Raw genomic sequence first — 13122 nt, 5'->3', positions numbered from 1 at the left:
CCGCCCTCCTGTGGGTTCACCACCTGCAGAGGGGGCCATGGCGGTCAGGTGCAGAGAGGACTGGGTGGCAGTCGAGGGCGGGTGGCCCAGCGGTCCGGTCCGCGCTCACAGCCCCTGGCTGTTGGGACGTGGGATGTCACCTCACTGGGGGGGAAGGAGCCTGAGCTTGTGCGGGAGGTTGAGAGATACCGACTAGAGATAGTCGGGCTCACCTCCACGCACAGCTTGGGCTCTGGTACCCAACTCCTGGAGAGGGGCTGGGCGCTTCATTTTTCTGACGTTGCCCACGGGGAGAGGCGGAGAGCTGGGGTCGCATTGCTTATTGCTCCCCAGCTCAGTCACCATGTGTTGGAGTTCACTCCGGTGAACGAGAGGGTCGCGTCCATACGCCATTGGGTCGGGGACAGGTTTCTCACCGTTGTCTCGGCCTACGGGCCGAGCGGCAGTGCAGAGTACCCGACCTTCCTGGAGTCCCTGGGAGGGGTACTAGATAGCGCTCCGACTGGGGAGTCCATTGTTCTCCTGGGGGATTTCAACGCCCACGTGGGCGGCAACAGTGAGATCTGGAGGGGTGTGATCGGGCAGCACGGCCTCCCCGATCTGAACCTGAGTGGTGTTCAGTTGTTGGACTTCTGTGCTAGTCACAGTTTGTCCATCACGAACACCATGTTCGAGCACAAGGGTGTTCATAAGTGCATGTGGCACCAGGACACCCCGAGCCGGAGGTCGATGATCGACTTTGTAGTTGTATCATGTGACCTTCGGCCACGTGTCTCGGACACTCGAGTGAAGAGAGGGGCAGAGCTGTCGACCGATCACCACCTGGCGGTGAGTTGGATCCGCTGGGAGTGGAGGAAGCCGGTCAGACCTGGCAGGCCCAAACGTATCATGAGGGTCTGCTGGGAACGACTGGCGAAACCCTCTGTCAGCAAGGTCTTCAACTCCCCCGGGATCCGGGAGAGCTTCTCCCAGATCCCGGGGGAGGTTGAAGACATGGAGTCCGAGTGGACCATGTTCTCCACCTCCATTGTTGATGCGGCCACTCGTAGCTGTGGTCACAAGGTCACTGGTGCCTGTCGCGGCGGCAATCCCCAGGACCCGGTGGTAAGTAAGGGATGCCATCAAGCTGAAGAAGGAGTCCTACTTATCTTTGTTGATAGGTGGGACCCCAGAGGCAGCTGACAGGTACCGGCAGGCCAAGCGTGCCGCAGCCCGTGCGGTCGCAGAGGCAAAACTCGTGTCTGGGAGGAGTTCGGGGAGGCCATGGAGGAGGACTATCGGTCGGCCTCGAAGAGATTCTGGCAAACTGTCCGACGCCTCCTGAGGTGGAAGCAGCTCTCCACCAGCACTGTTTATGGTGCGGGTGGGGACCTGTTGACCCTGACTGGGGATGTTGTCAGGCGGTGGAAGGAGTACTTCGAGGATCTCTTCAATCCCATCGTCACGTCTTCCGAAGAGGAAGCAGAGATTGGGGACTCAGAGGCGGACTCATTCATTACCCAGGCCGAAGTCACCGAGGTGGTTAGAAAGCTCCTCGGTGGCAAGGCTCCTGGGGTGGATGAAATCCGTCCTGAGTACCTTAAGACTCTGGATGTTGTGGGACTGGCTTGGCTGACACGCATCTGCAACATCGCGTGGCGATCGGGGACAGTGCCTCTGGATTGGCAGACCGGGGTGGTGGTCCCTCTGTTTAAGAAGGGGAACCGGAGGGTGTGTTCCAACTATAGGGGGATCACACTCCTCAGCCTCCCCGGTAAGGTCTATTCCAGAGTACTGGAGAGGAGAATTCGACCGATAGCCGAACCTCGGATTCAGGAGGAGCAGTGTGGTTTTCATCCTGGTCGCGGCAAACTGGACCACCTCTACATGCTCCATCAGGTGCTCTTTGGTTCATGGGAGTTTGCCCAACCAGTCCACATGTGTTTTGTGGATCTGGAGAAGGCGTTCAACCGTGTCCCTCGGGGCACCCTGTGGGGAGTGCTCCGGGAGTACGGAGTTCTCCTGTGTTCTCCTGTGATGTCTTATCCTTCTTATGTCTTATTATTTATTATATTATATATACCTTTTTCTTGAGCTGCTTGGGTGGGTAGGGAGAGTTCCCATGGGATTAAAAAGCTTTTTTTTAACCTACCATCCGTGGTTCTCAAGACCAGGCACCTAAGTTGCTCTACTCTACTCTTTTCTACTCTCCTGTTTTACTCTTCCTTTTTAGATATTTAGATATACCTTTGTATACTGGCATAGTTCACCTTAGAATTGGAATATAGTATATAACATATACCTTACTGAATTTTCATATCCCAGCATGCCTTAATCCAGCCACTACATGCTGCTATTGAGGTGGGCGCCATTACTGAGGTATTATCTAGATTTACAGAATTTGATAGTATCTCACTAGGCGTGCTGACGAAACTCATAACGTCTACAAAAAGCACAACCTGTTTATTTGATCCTATACCAACAGATCTGTTTAAGGACCTGTGGTCCACTCTTGGGCCGACTGTGCTGGAAATGATTAATCTTTCTTTAACTTCTGGATCTGTTCCTAAATTTTTCAAATCTGCAGTGATTAAACCATTACTTAAGAAACCTAATCTTGACCCTAGTGTATTGAAAAACTATTGGCCGATATCAGATCTATCTTTTTGGTCTAAAATTCTAGAAAAAGTGGTGTCACGGCAGCTCGTAGACTATCTTACTGAGAATAATCTCTTTGAGCCACTGCAGTCTGCTTTTAGAAAATATCATTCCACAGAGACGGCTCTCACTAAAGTGGTGAATTATCTTCTGCTTACAATGGATTCGGACACCACAACAGTTATGGTGCTGTTAGATCTCAGTGTTGTATTTGATACCGTGGATCATCATATTCTACTCGATAGGCTGGAAAATCATTTTGGGATTACTGGGAGGGCCCTTGCATGGTTGATGTCATACTTGACCAGTTGTTCTCACTGTGTTTTGTACAGTAACACTACCTCTAACCTTAGTGACATGAAATTTGGGGTTCCACAGGGGTCCATCTTAGGCCCCCTGCTTTTCTCCCTTTATATTACACCCCTTGGGCACATATTGCGGCGTTTTGGGATTACCTTTCACTGCGATGCAGAGGATACTCAGTAATGCATGCTGATAACTGCTGGTAATCTCGTTCACATAAAATCCTTAGAAGATTGTCTTGCATCAGTTGGATGTCTAGAAACTTCCTACTTGATAAGACTGAAATGATGGTTCTTGGTCCAGTGAGATATCGGCATCAATTTGACCAGTTAATGCTCAGCCTAGGCTTGTGTGTCATACATCACACTGACAAAGTGAGGAACCTTGGGGTAATTTTTGATCCTACATTGTCCTTTGACCTCCACATTAGAAATATTAGGACGACTGCTTTCTTCCACCTGTGAAATATAGCGAAGATTCGTCCCATCCTGTGTGTGGCTGATGCTGAGATGCTGATCCATGCGTTTATCTCTTCTAGATTGGACTACTGCAATGTTCTATTTTCTGGTTTACCGCAGGCCAGTATTGGGGCTCTCCAATTGTTTCAAAATGCTGCAGCCAGAGTTTTCACACGAAGCAGACAGTTCAACTATATTCCACCCATTTTGGCATCTCTTCACTGGCTTCCTGTCCCAGTGACATCAGATTTTAAGGTTCTGCTACTAGTCTATAAAATTGTTCATGGACTGGCACCTCCCTACCTAGCTGACCGAATTAAACCTTACGTACCTGCCCGTTCTCTGTGTTCTCAGGGTGCAGGACTACTTTGTATCTCTAGAGTGAATAAGAAGTCTGTGGGTCACAGAACTTTCTCTTATTGTGCCCCTGTTTTGTGGAATGATCTCCCTGCGTCAATAAAACAGTCAGATTCTGTGGAGACTTTCAAGTCCAGACTTAAGACGCACTTTTTTTCCCTTTCATATGTCTAGCATACTGGTACAGTTTTGTTTTACGCTTTTTACTCTTTTAATTCATTTTAATAGTAAATGGAGCGTGCAGCGGCCTCAACTTTACCTAAATTCTGGGTCTTTTAGTGAAGTTTAGGGCTAGTGGCCAGCGATCACCTTAGTATTTCTTCTGTTTTTCTTGTTTACTGCTGACAAATTATACAGTATTTCTTGTCTTTCTGATGCCTGATTCTGTTTTTTTCTCTCTGTTTAAGGTGCAGCTCCATCCAGAGATGGGAGTTGTATTTGTGCTGGAGACCCTCCTGTCCTGTACACCAACAGCATTTCCTGTATATTCGTTTTGTGAATTGTTCTGTAATTTATGTCTTTATCATGGCCCAAGCAGAGAGTCACCCCTTTGAATCTGGTCTGCTTGAGGTTTCTTCCTTAGAGGGAGTTTTTCTTTACCACTGTTGCTCTGGGCGTTAGTAAGGTTAGACCTTACTTGTGTGAAGCCCCTTGAAGCAACTCTTGTGATTTGGCGCTATATAAATGAAAATAAATTGAAATGAAATTGAAATTGAGAATCAGTCCTTTGCAGTCTCCGTCATTTAGCAGGTGTGCGTCAGGCTGCAGGGAGGGTTTGCAGCCCTACAGAGGGCTCTGATCTAAAGCCGTTCGGTTCGTCATACCCAAGGATATGTGTGAAACTTAACACCATATGCAGGCAGCAAGCAGCATTTTGTTAATAATCACCGGCCTTGAATTAAGCACTTTCTCGTTTAGGCGCCGGGTCTGAGTTCGATTTGGAAAAAATATACGCCCAGGCTTTTAATATTGGAAATGCGGTTTCCACTTTCCTAAAATCGACTAGTGTCAGTGCTGAACATCATTTTGTACCTCTGTTCCTGGGTATGTCCAGACTGCTTTGTTGGGTACGTGCGATTGGTTTTTAATAGAAATGTATTGCGATCCGATGGGACGTTTTCTCTAATATGAGTGAAAATCCGTTATTTAAAATCCAGTATATACGGTATTGATTACATGGAAAACCAGACAAAAGCATTGGGACTTTTGCTTTTGTGAGTGCAAGTATCCGATTTAGACAATGACGGTTTAGGCGAGTTTTACTTTGTTTTGACAGCAAGTGTACCAACTACTTGGCTTCCAACCTGGCCCAGAAACCAGTCCAACATCTTTCTTTCCCAGTTCATGTACTGAACAGAGTTCGCTGAATAAATGTCACCACACCTTATTGTCATCATGACTTTTGTTTTATTTTCAGTAACATTTATTTCTTTATTTTATCTAGTTATTTCCAGAAACATCCTGACCAATACCGACTCCTCGCTGCAAACAAAAGATGATTCTGACATTCCCGCTGTCCAGTCAGACTCATCTGGTCTCATCCAGTCAGGAGCTTCAGACAGCGTCGATGTTCTCAAACAGCCAATAGAAACCCCAGAAATCACGGGTTTGGACAGCACAGCTCAGCAGGACAGCCAATCAGGGAACGACTCAACACTGGCTGCCGGGCAGACAGACCCGCTGGTGCTGGATCTGAAGACGTCGGGTAGTAAACGAAGCCACGACACTGGCCAACTGCCGCACGCTGAAGAGATGTAAACTCTTAGCCGCTTAGCTTACGGTGCGGCTTTCTTTGACTGTGGACAAACTCCTGTTTCACAGAAACTCTCATCCTGAAAACAAACTGTTGTGGGCTTTGGGAGTTGCTCAAGGACACTGTGTCAGGACACACTGACTGAAGTCAAACCCATGATGTGTCATGCTGGGGACTCACTGTAAATACGGGATGCTCTTTCGAAACAAGTTTATCTGTGGTCTGAAAACTGAGACCAGCAGTCTGTCTTTACTGCAGGTCCACACCTATCCCTGTTTCTCTTAACAGAGTCTCGAGTCATGACCCCACTTAGAATAGTCTGCTGGGATCCTGTTCTGTAGAAGTTCAGATCTCACCTCGCCCCGGGCAGCACCTCTGTGCCAGCAGAAAAAAATGACAAAAGCTGACATTGATTTCACTGAGTAGCTTTAATTTTAAAGACCTTCACCAGAGTTTCTTCAGGAAGAACATCGGGCTTAAAATGTGCCAAGTTAACACGTGGATCCATACGGGGTCTGCTGTGATGAACCCCATTAAAAATAGAGACGCCAGAAAAAAACAAAACAAAAAACAAAAAAAAACTACTGACTTAAATATCACAAAATCTCCACCCTGGATCCTTTTCTGAGACGAGGATCCAAACATCTGCTCTCTTTGCTCTACTGGGATTTTTGAAGTCTGGCACAAACACAGGCTGGAGAAACTGGACCTTTTCCAGGATCTGTGAATTCGTTGTGTGCTTTGGGAGATGACGTTTATTATGGAACAGTAATTTCTCTTTTTTTTTTTTCTTTTTTTTTATTTGTCAATACAAACTTTGTCCCAAATGAATAATTCTGTGCCTCGCATAGAAATGTGATGTTGGAACTAAACACAGAATCTCTGGAATCTGCTTCAGTAAATTGTTTTCATGTAAAAATGTTCTAATGTGGTTATTATTGGATGGTTTGGGGATCAAAACCCTTTTGCGTTGTAGATTTTTTTTTTTTTTTGTGGTCAACAGCAAACTAATCTCATTTGGAACTACGACAGTACTACAGCAAATTTTTCTACAGCTTTGTCTACCTCTGCTATAATTACTTCTGCTTCTTCTATTTATTGCACTCTTACTACAATCATCTCTCCTATGTCTGCTGTGACTGTGGTGAAGCGATTGCATTTATACACTTTTCTATCTCAATCAGAAGCTCTTTACAGTGATGCCTCAGTCACACGTTCTCTCTCTCTCACACACACACACACACCAATGTCAGGGTGCTGCCCTGCAAGGCGCTCACTAGGAGCAACTCTGGGATTAAGGACTTTAAGGATGTTGCCTGAGGCTCTCCGTGATTGTCTGGTCGGGTGGAGGTTTGAACTGAGGATCCTCTGGTCTCCACTGGATCATCACCTCCTCACTACTTCTGCTACTTCTACCTCTACTATAACTCCTTCTACCACTTCTGTGATTAATACTTCTACAACTTTTACTACTTCTAAGATGACTGCATCTACTACAGTACTTTGTCTACTTGTCCTTCTGCCTCTATGACTATTTCTACTTGTTCTTAGTTTGACTGCTTTGATTTAGTTTCTGGGACACAGTACAGAGGTTGTGACCTTTGACACTTGGTGTCTGTAAAGTGTCGGGCGTGAGTCAGAGGTCTTCCTGAGACCTTGCACAGGTTTTGGACTTGGCTTTGTGGGTTTTGGGTATTAGCCTTGTTATGTGATAATCTTTATATTTCTGATTTAATTTTTGTGATTAAATATTTAAAATCAAAATGTGAGATATTTTTCTGATATAACCTTGAATGAAAACATTTTGGCATTAGATTCTTTTTGTTTTGTTTTTTTAATAATAGGGTTTGAAGTGTGATGCTCAGCTGCATTGCACAGAGCCGTGAAATCGAGTCTGGGAGGAAAACCTAGTGTGTAAAGACCAGAAATATGTAGATCAGCTCTTGTTGGATAGAAAATATGGAATTCTGCAATTAAAGATGATAATGAATTTGCCACAAAAAAAAGTTTTTTTTTAAATTGAATTGGACCTGGAGTAAATGTGGTTTGATTTATTTTGCACTTTGTGTAATATGTTTTAATAGAATAAATGGTTGTTTTTACAGTGCTGATGTTAATCCTCATCGTCTTTTTCCACTAAAATAAACATTCCACTAAAAACCTGCAGGATTCAGTGACTGTGCGGCCGTGTTTGGCCCCTGCTCCAGCAGTTGCACCTCCCACTCTGAAGTTTTAGATCTCTGTGGGGGTTTTGTTGGACGTGGAGGAAAATAATAAAATCATCTTTATATCACGTTATGGAGGAGACAGTTATTTACCGTATTTTCTGCACCATAAGCGCACCGGATTATAAGGCGCGCCCTCAATTAGTGGGTACTTAACACTGACAAAAGGCGCACGCTAAAACATATAGTCTACAAAAAAAAAAAAAGGTCATGGAAGCAAAACGGTGAGTGTATTTTAACTTTTTAACAACTTTGAACTATTCAACAATATGGTACTCACATTATTTTTTTTATTATGGTTCTGTCACACATCCATCGAAGTCCTCATCTTCTGTGTCTGAATTGAACAGCTGCGAAATTTCGCCATCAAACACGCCAGGTTCCCCCTCATCTTCCCTCTCATCATCGCTGTCGTTTTTGCCTTCAGGCGAATGGTGACTGTAGAGACGCTTCTCCCGGCTGTTCTTTGTTCAATGACCCAATTGCTCGAGTTGGTCTTCTAGCTGTGGCCAACTTTGTTTCCGCGGAAACTCCGTTTGGTCCTTTTAACTTGGCGCAGTTCATTTTCTTGTTTCCTCTCGCAGCTGCTCTATTCCCATGAACAACCGCGTAACTGATAGCCTGCAGTTTGAATTGTGCCTCGTAAGCATGTCTCTTCGCTGACGCCATTTTCGGGGGTCCTTAGACAGACAAATGTTGTTTTGCAGGATACCTGTAGTATATGGTAACTACCGGAGGAGTGGCGGAGGTAAGTGTACGTACCACGGACTCACGGACTCTTCTCTGATTGGTTTATCGCTGGCAGCGTACGTACTTTACGTATTACGTCCCTGTGTCAGCGGGAAACGGTCCGATATTCCGACGGTCAAAGACAACGTCGGTCGTTTTTACAGATTTTGGAATTCAGTGCGCACATAAGGCGCACCGGATTATAGGGCGCACGGCCGATTTTTGTGAAAATTTAAGGCTTTTAGGTGCGCCTTATGGTGCGGAAAATACGGTAATAGTTCCTTGTTTTATCCAGAAGTGGGCAGTATTGTGTTGTGCAGGAGTAACAGCTGTTTTGCACAAGTTTTATTTTAAGTTTTATTTATTTTGCATGAATAAGGTGTGTCAGAGTCGCTGTCGTTTGTTCACGTCTGTCGACTCTCAGATCCTCTGGTGATGTTTCATGAGGCTGGCGTTGCCACAGCAGCCCAGGATGTCAGCATCCCTCAGCATCCTCCTGACGATGCGCCTGGTTTCAACTGGTTTCTCTGAGCGCTCTGCACAGGATCAGTGAGGGTCGTCTGTGACACACACACACACACACACACACACACACACACAGAACTAAACAGAGCACTGCGCTCATAGAGCACAAACCTCCACCAACACTAGTTTCCAATTCCACAAATGTTTTACCTTTAAAAAAATTTTAAAGGTCAAAGTCCTGTTAGAAGTGACTTTTCATAAACTAAATTAGATGTGATCAAATGTCAGGAAGATGTATTTAGTTCATGCACTTGAAGTTTTTTGTTTGTTTGTTTGTGGTGTCAGTTTTTTTTTGTTTTTCAATTGTTCGGTTTCTGAATTCTTTTTCAGTTAATTTTCACAGAACGGTTATCTCTGCTATGTACATGTTGTTGGTTGTTGACTGACTGATAACTGGAAGACAAACAGGCATAAAATTCGAACCTCCATCCAGTTTTGGTGGTCCAGAACAGAAAAATGACAGTGACTGAGGCACTTTCGATTGAGTTACAGTTGTATGTAAAAGTTTGGGCACCCATGATAATTTTCATGATTTTCCTTTATAAATCATTGGTTGTCTGGATCAGAAATATCAGTTAAATAAATATATAGCAGACAAACACACTGATATTTGAGAAGTGAAATGAAGTTTCTGGTATTTAGAGAAAGTGTGCAATAATTATTTAAACAAAATTAGGCAGGTGTATAAATTTGGGCACTCTTGGCATTTTATTGATTTTAATACATTTAGCACTAATTATTGGAACACAAAATTGGTTTGGTAAGCTCATTGACCCTTGACCTCCTTACACAGGTGAATCCAATCATGAGAAAGGGTATTTAAAGTGGATATGACACTTAAAGACAACATAGTCTTATTACATGTAAAAAAGGTTATATAATTCGGTCAACCTAAGCGTTTAGGGCAAATGGACACAGTTCTCCCGTTATATATAACATTTGAACGTCCCGCCACTGAAAAATGTGCACGCCCCCTGAACAGCTTCCCGCTGAGCACCAAGCCGAAAATACGTCACAGGCTGTAGACCGTATCGGCTCGCGCACCTGGCGGCCGTTGTTTACACTTTTTTTTTTTAGCGGCAGAAACTTTGATTAAACACAGCTCTCAGGGACTTGTTTGTCAATATGCCTGACCAGTGTGTAGCAGCATATTGCACAAACACAAGGGCGAAAGGTTTTAGCCTTTTCAAGTCCAAGCAGATTGATTGAAAACTGCGGTGGTGTGTGATGCGTGAAATGTCCGTCTGCCGCTCGCTCCGCTCGCACACACGCATTTGCTCCAGAGAGCAGACACTTTCCTCTACCGTCTCCATGTTCTCACTGCTCACAGGAACACATAAAATATCAACCCCAAATAAGTTCACAATAATCTTGCAGCATGTAAACACGACGGCGGCATGAAAACACGACAGCGACATGAAAACACGGTGGCGTAAACACAGCTGCGGCATGAAAACAGCAGCGACATGAAAACACGGCAGCGGCATGTAAACACAGCAGCAACATGAAAACACGGCGGCGTAAACACGGCAGCGACATGAAAACACGGCAGCGTAAACACGGCAGCGGCATGTAAACACAGCAGCGACGTGAAAACACGGCAGCGTAAACACGGCAGCGGCATGTAAACACAGCAGCGACATGAAAACACGGCAGTGGCATGTAAACACAGCAGCGACATGAAAACACGGCAGCGGCATGTAAACACGGCAGCGGCATGAAAACACGGCAGCGTAAACACGGCAGCGGCACGTAAACACAGCAGCGTAAACACGGCAGTGGCATGTAAACACGGCAGCGACATGAAAACACGGTGGTGTAAACACGGTAGCGGCATGAAAACACGGCAGCGGCATATAAACACAGCAGCGACATGAAAACACGGCAGCGGCATGTAAACACAGCAGCGACATGAAAACACGGCGACGTAAACACGGCAGCGACATGAAAACACGGCGGCGTAAGCATGGCAGCGTAAACACGGCGGCGTAAACACGGCAGCGACATGTAAACACGGCAGCGGCATGAAAACACGGCAGCGGCATGTAAACACGGCAGCGGCATGAAAACACGGCAGCGGCATGTAAACACAGCAGCGACATGAAAACACGGCAGCGGCATGTAAACACAGCAGCGACATGAAAACACGGCAGCGGCATGTAAACACAGCAGCGACATGAAAACACGGCAGCGGCATGTAAACACAGCAGCGACATAAAAACACGGCGGCGTAAACACGGCAGCGGCATGTAAACACAGCAGCGACATGAAAACACGGCGGCGTAAACACGGCTGTGGCATGTAAACACAGCAGCGACATGAAAACACGGCGGCGTAAACACGGCAGCAGCATGTAAACACAGCAGCAACCTGAAAACACGGCGGTGTAAACACGGCAGCGGCATGAAAACACGGTGGCGTAAACACGGCAGCGGCATGGAAACACGGCAGCGGCATGGAAACACGGCAGCGTAAACACAGCAGCGACATGAAAACACGGCGGCGTAAACACGGCGGCGTAAACACGGCGGCGACATGAAAACACGGCGGCGTAAACACAGCAGCGGCATGAAAACACGGCGGCGTAAACACTACAGCGGCATGAAAACACGGCGGCGTAAACACTGCAGCGGCATGAAAACACGGCGGCATAAACACGGCAGCAGCATGTAAACACGGCGGTGTAAACACAGCAGCGACATGAAAACACGGCGGCGTAAACACGGCAGCGACATGAAAACAAGGCAGCGACATGAAAACACGGCGGCGTAAACACGGCAGCGACATGAAAACACGGCGGCGTAAACACGGCAGCGACATGAAAACACGGCGGCGTAAACACGGCAGCGACATGAAAACACGGCGGCGTAAACACGGCAGCGGCATGTAAACACAGCAGCGACATGAAAACACGGCAGCGTAAACACGGCAGCGGCATGTAAACAGCAGCGGCATGAAAACACGGCAGCGTAAACACGGCAGTGGCGTGTAAACACAGCGGTGACATGAAAACACGGCAGGGGCATGTAAACACAGCAGCGACATGAAAACACGGCAGCGGCATGTAAACACGGCAGCGGCATGAAACACGGCAGCGTAAACACGGCAGCGGCATGAAAACACGGCAGCGGCACGTAAACACAGCAGCGTAAACACGGCAGTGGCATGTAAACACAGCAGCGACATGAAAACAAGGCAGCGACATGAAAACATGGTGGTGTAAACACGGTAGCGGCATGAAAACACGGCAGCGGCATATAAACACAGCAGCGACATGAAAACACGGCAGCGGCATGTAAACACAGCAGCAACATGAAAACACGGCGACGTAAACACGGCAGCGACATGAAAACACGGCGGCGTAAGCATGGCGGCGTAAGCATGGCAGCGTAAACACGGCGGCGTAAACACGGCAGCGACATGTAAACACAGCAGCGACATGTAAACACAGCAGCGACATGAAAACACGGCAGCGGCATGAAAACACGGCAGCGACATGTAAACACAGCAGCGACATGAAAACACGGCAGTGGCATGAAAACACGGCAGCGGCATGTAAACACAGCAGCGACATGAAAACACGGCAGCGGCATGTAAACACGGTGGCGTAAACACGGCTGTGGCATGTAAATACAGCAGGGACATGAAAACACGGCGGCGTAAACACAGCAGCGGCATGAAAACACGGCAGCGTAAACACGGCAGCGGCATGTAAACACAGCAGCGACATGTAAACACGGCAGCAGCATGTAAACACGGCAGCGACATGAAAACACGGCAGCGGCATGTAAACACGGCAGCGACATGAAAACACGGCAGCGACATGAAAACAAGGCAGCGACATGAAAACACGGCGGCGTAAACACAGCAGCGGCATGTAAACACGGCAGCGTAAACACGGCAGCGGCATGTAAACACAGCAGCAACATGTAAACACAGCAGCGTAAACATGGCAGCGACATGAAAACACGGCATCGTAAACATGGCAGCGGCATGTAAACACAGCAGCGACATGAAAACACGGCAGCGTAAACACGGCAGCAGCATGTAAACACAACAGCGACATGTAAACACGGCGGCATAAACACGGCAGCGACATGAAAACACAGCGGCGAAAACACGGCAGTGACATGTA

General features: G+C 46.8%; 1 protein-coding gene across 1 annotated transcript in view; it reads left to right on the top strand.

Annotated features, from left to right (window-relative positions):
• The window catches only part of creb3l4 (cAMP responsive element binding protein 3-like 4), a 65513-nt gene extending 57898 nt beyond the window's left edge, over positions 1-7615 (top strand). Inside the window, exon 10 of the mRNA XM_034165301.1 lies at positions 5200-7615. Within this exon, the coding sequence (XP_034021192.1) occupies positions 5200-5513 (314 nt within the window). The 3' untranslated portion in view covers positions 5514-7615. The remainder of the gene's footprint in view (positions 1-5199) is intronic.
• The last annotated feature ends 5507 nt before the right edge of the window (positions 7616-13122 follow it).

This window comes from Thalassophryne amazonica, unplaced genomic scaffold (genome assembly GCF_902500255.1).
Source record: "Thalassophryne amazonica unplaced genomic scaffold, fThaAma1.1, whole genome shotgun sequence".
Classification (NCBI taxonomy): domain Eukaryota; kingdom Metazoa; phylum Chordata; class Actinopteri; order Batrachoidiformes; family Batrachoididae; genus Thalassophryne; species Thalassophryne amazonica.
Note: the sequence above shows the minus strand (reverse complement) of the source record. Positions and strands in the feature narration are given on the sequence as shown.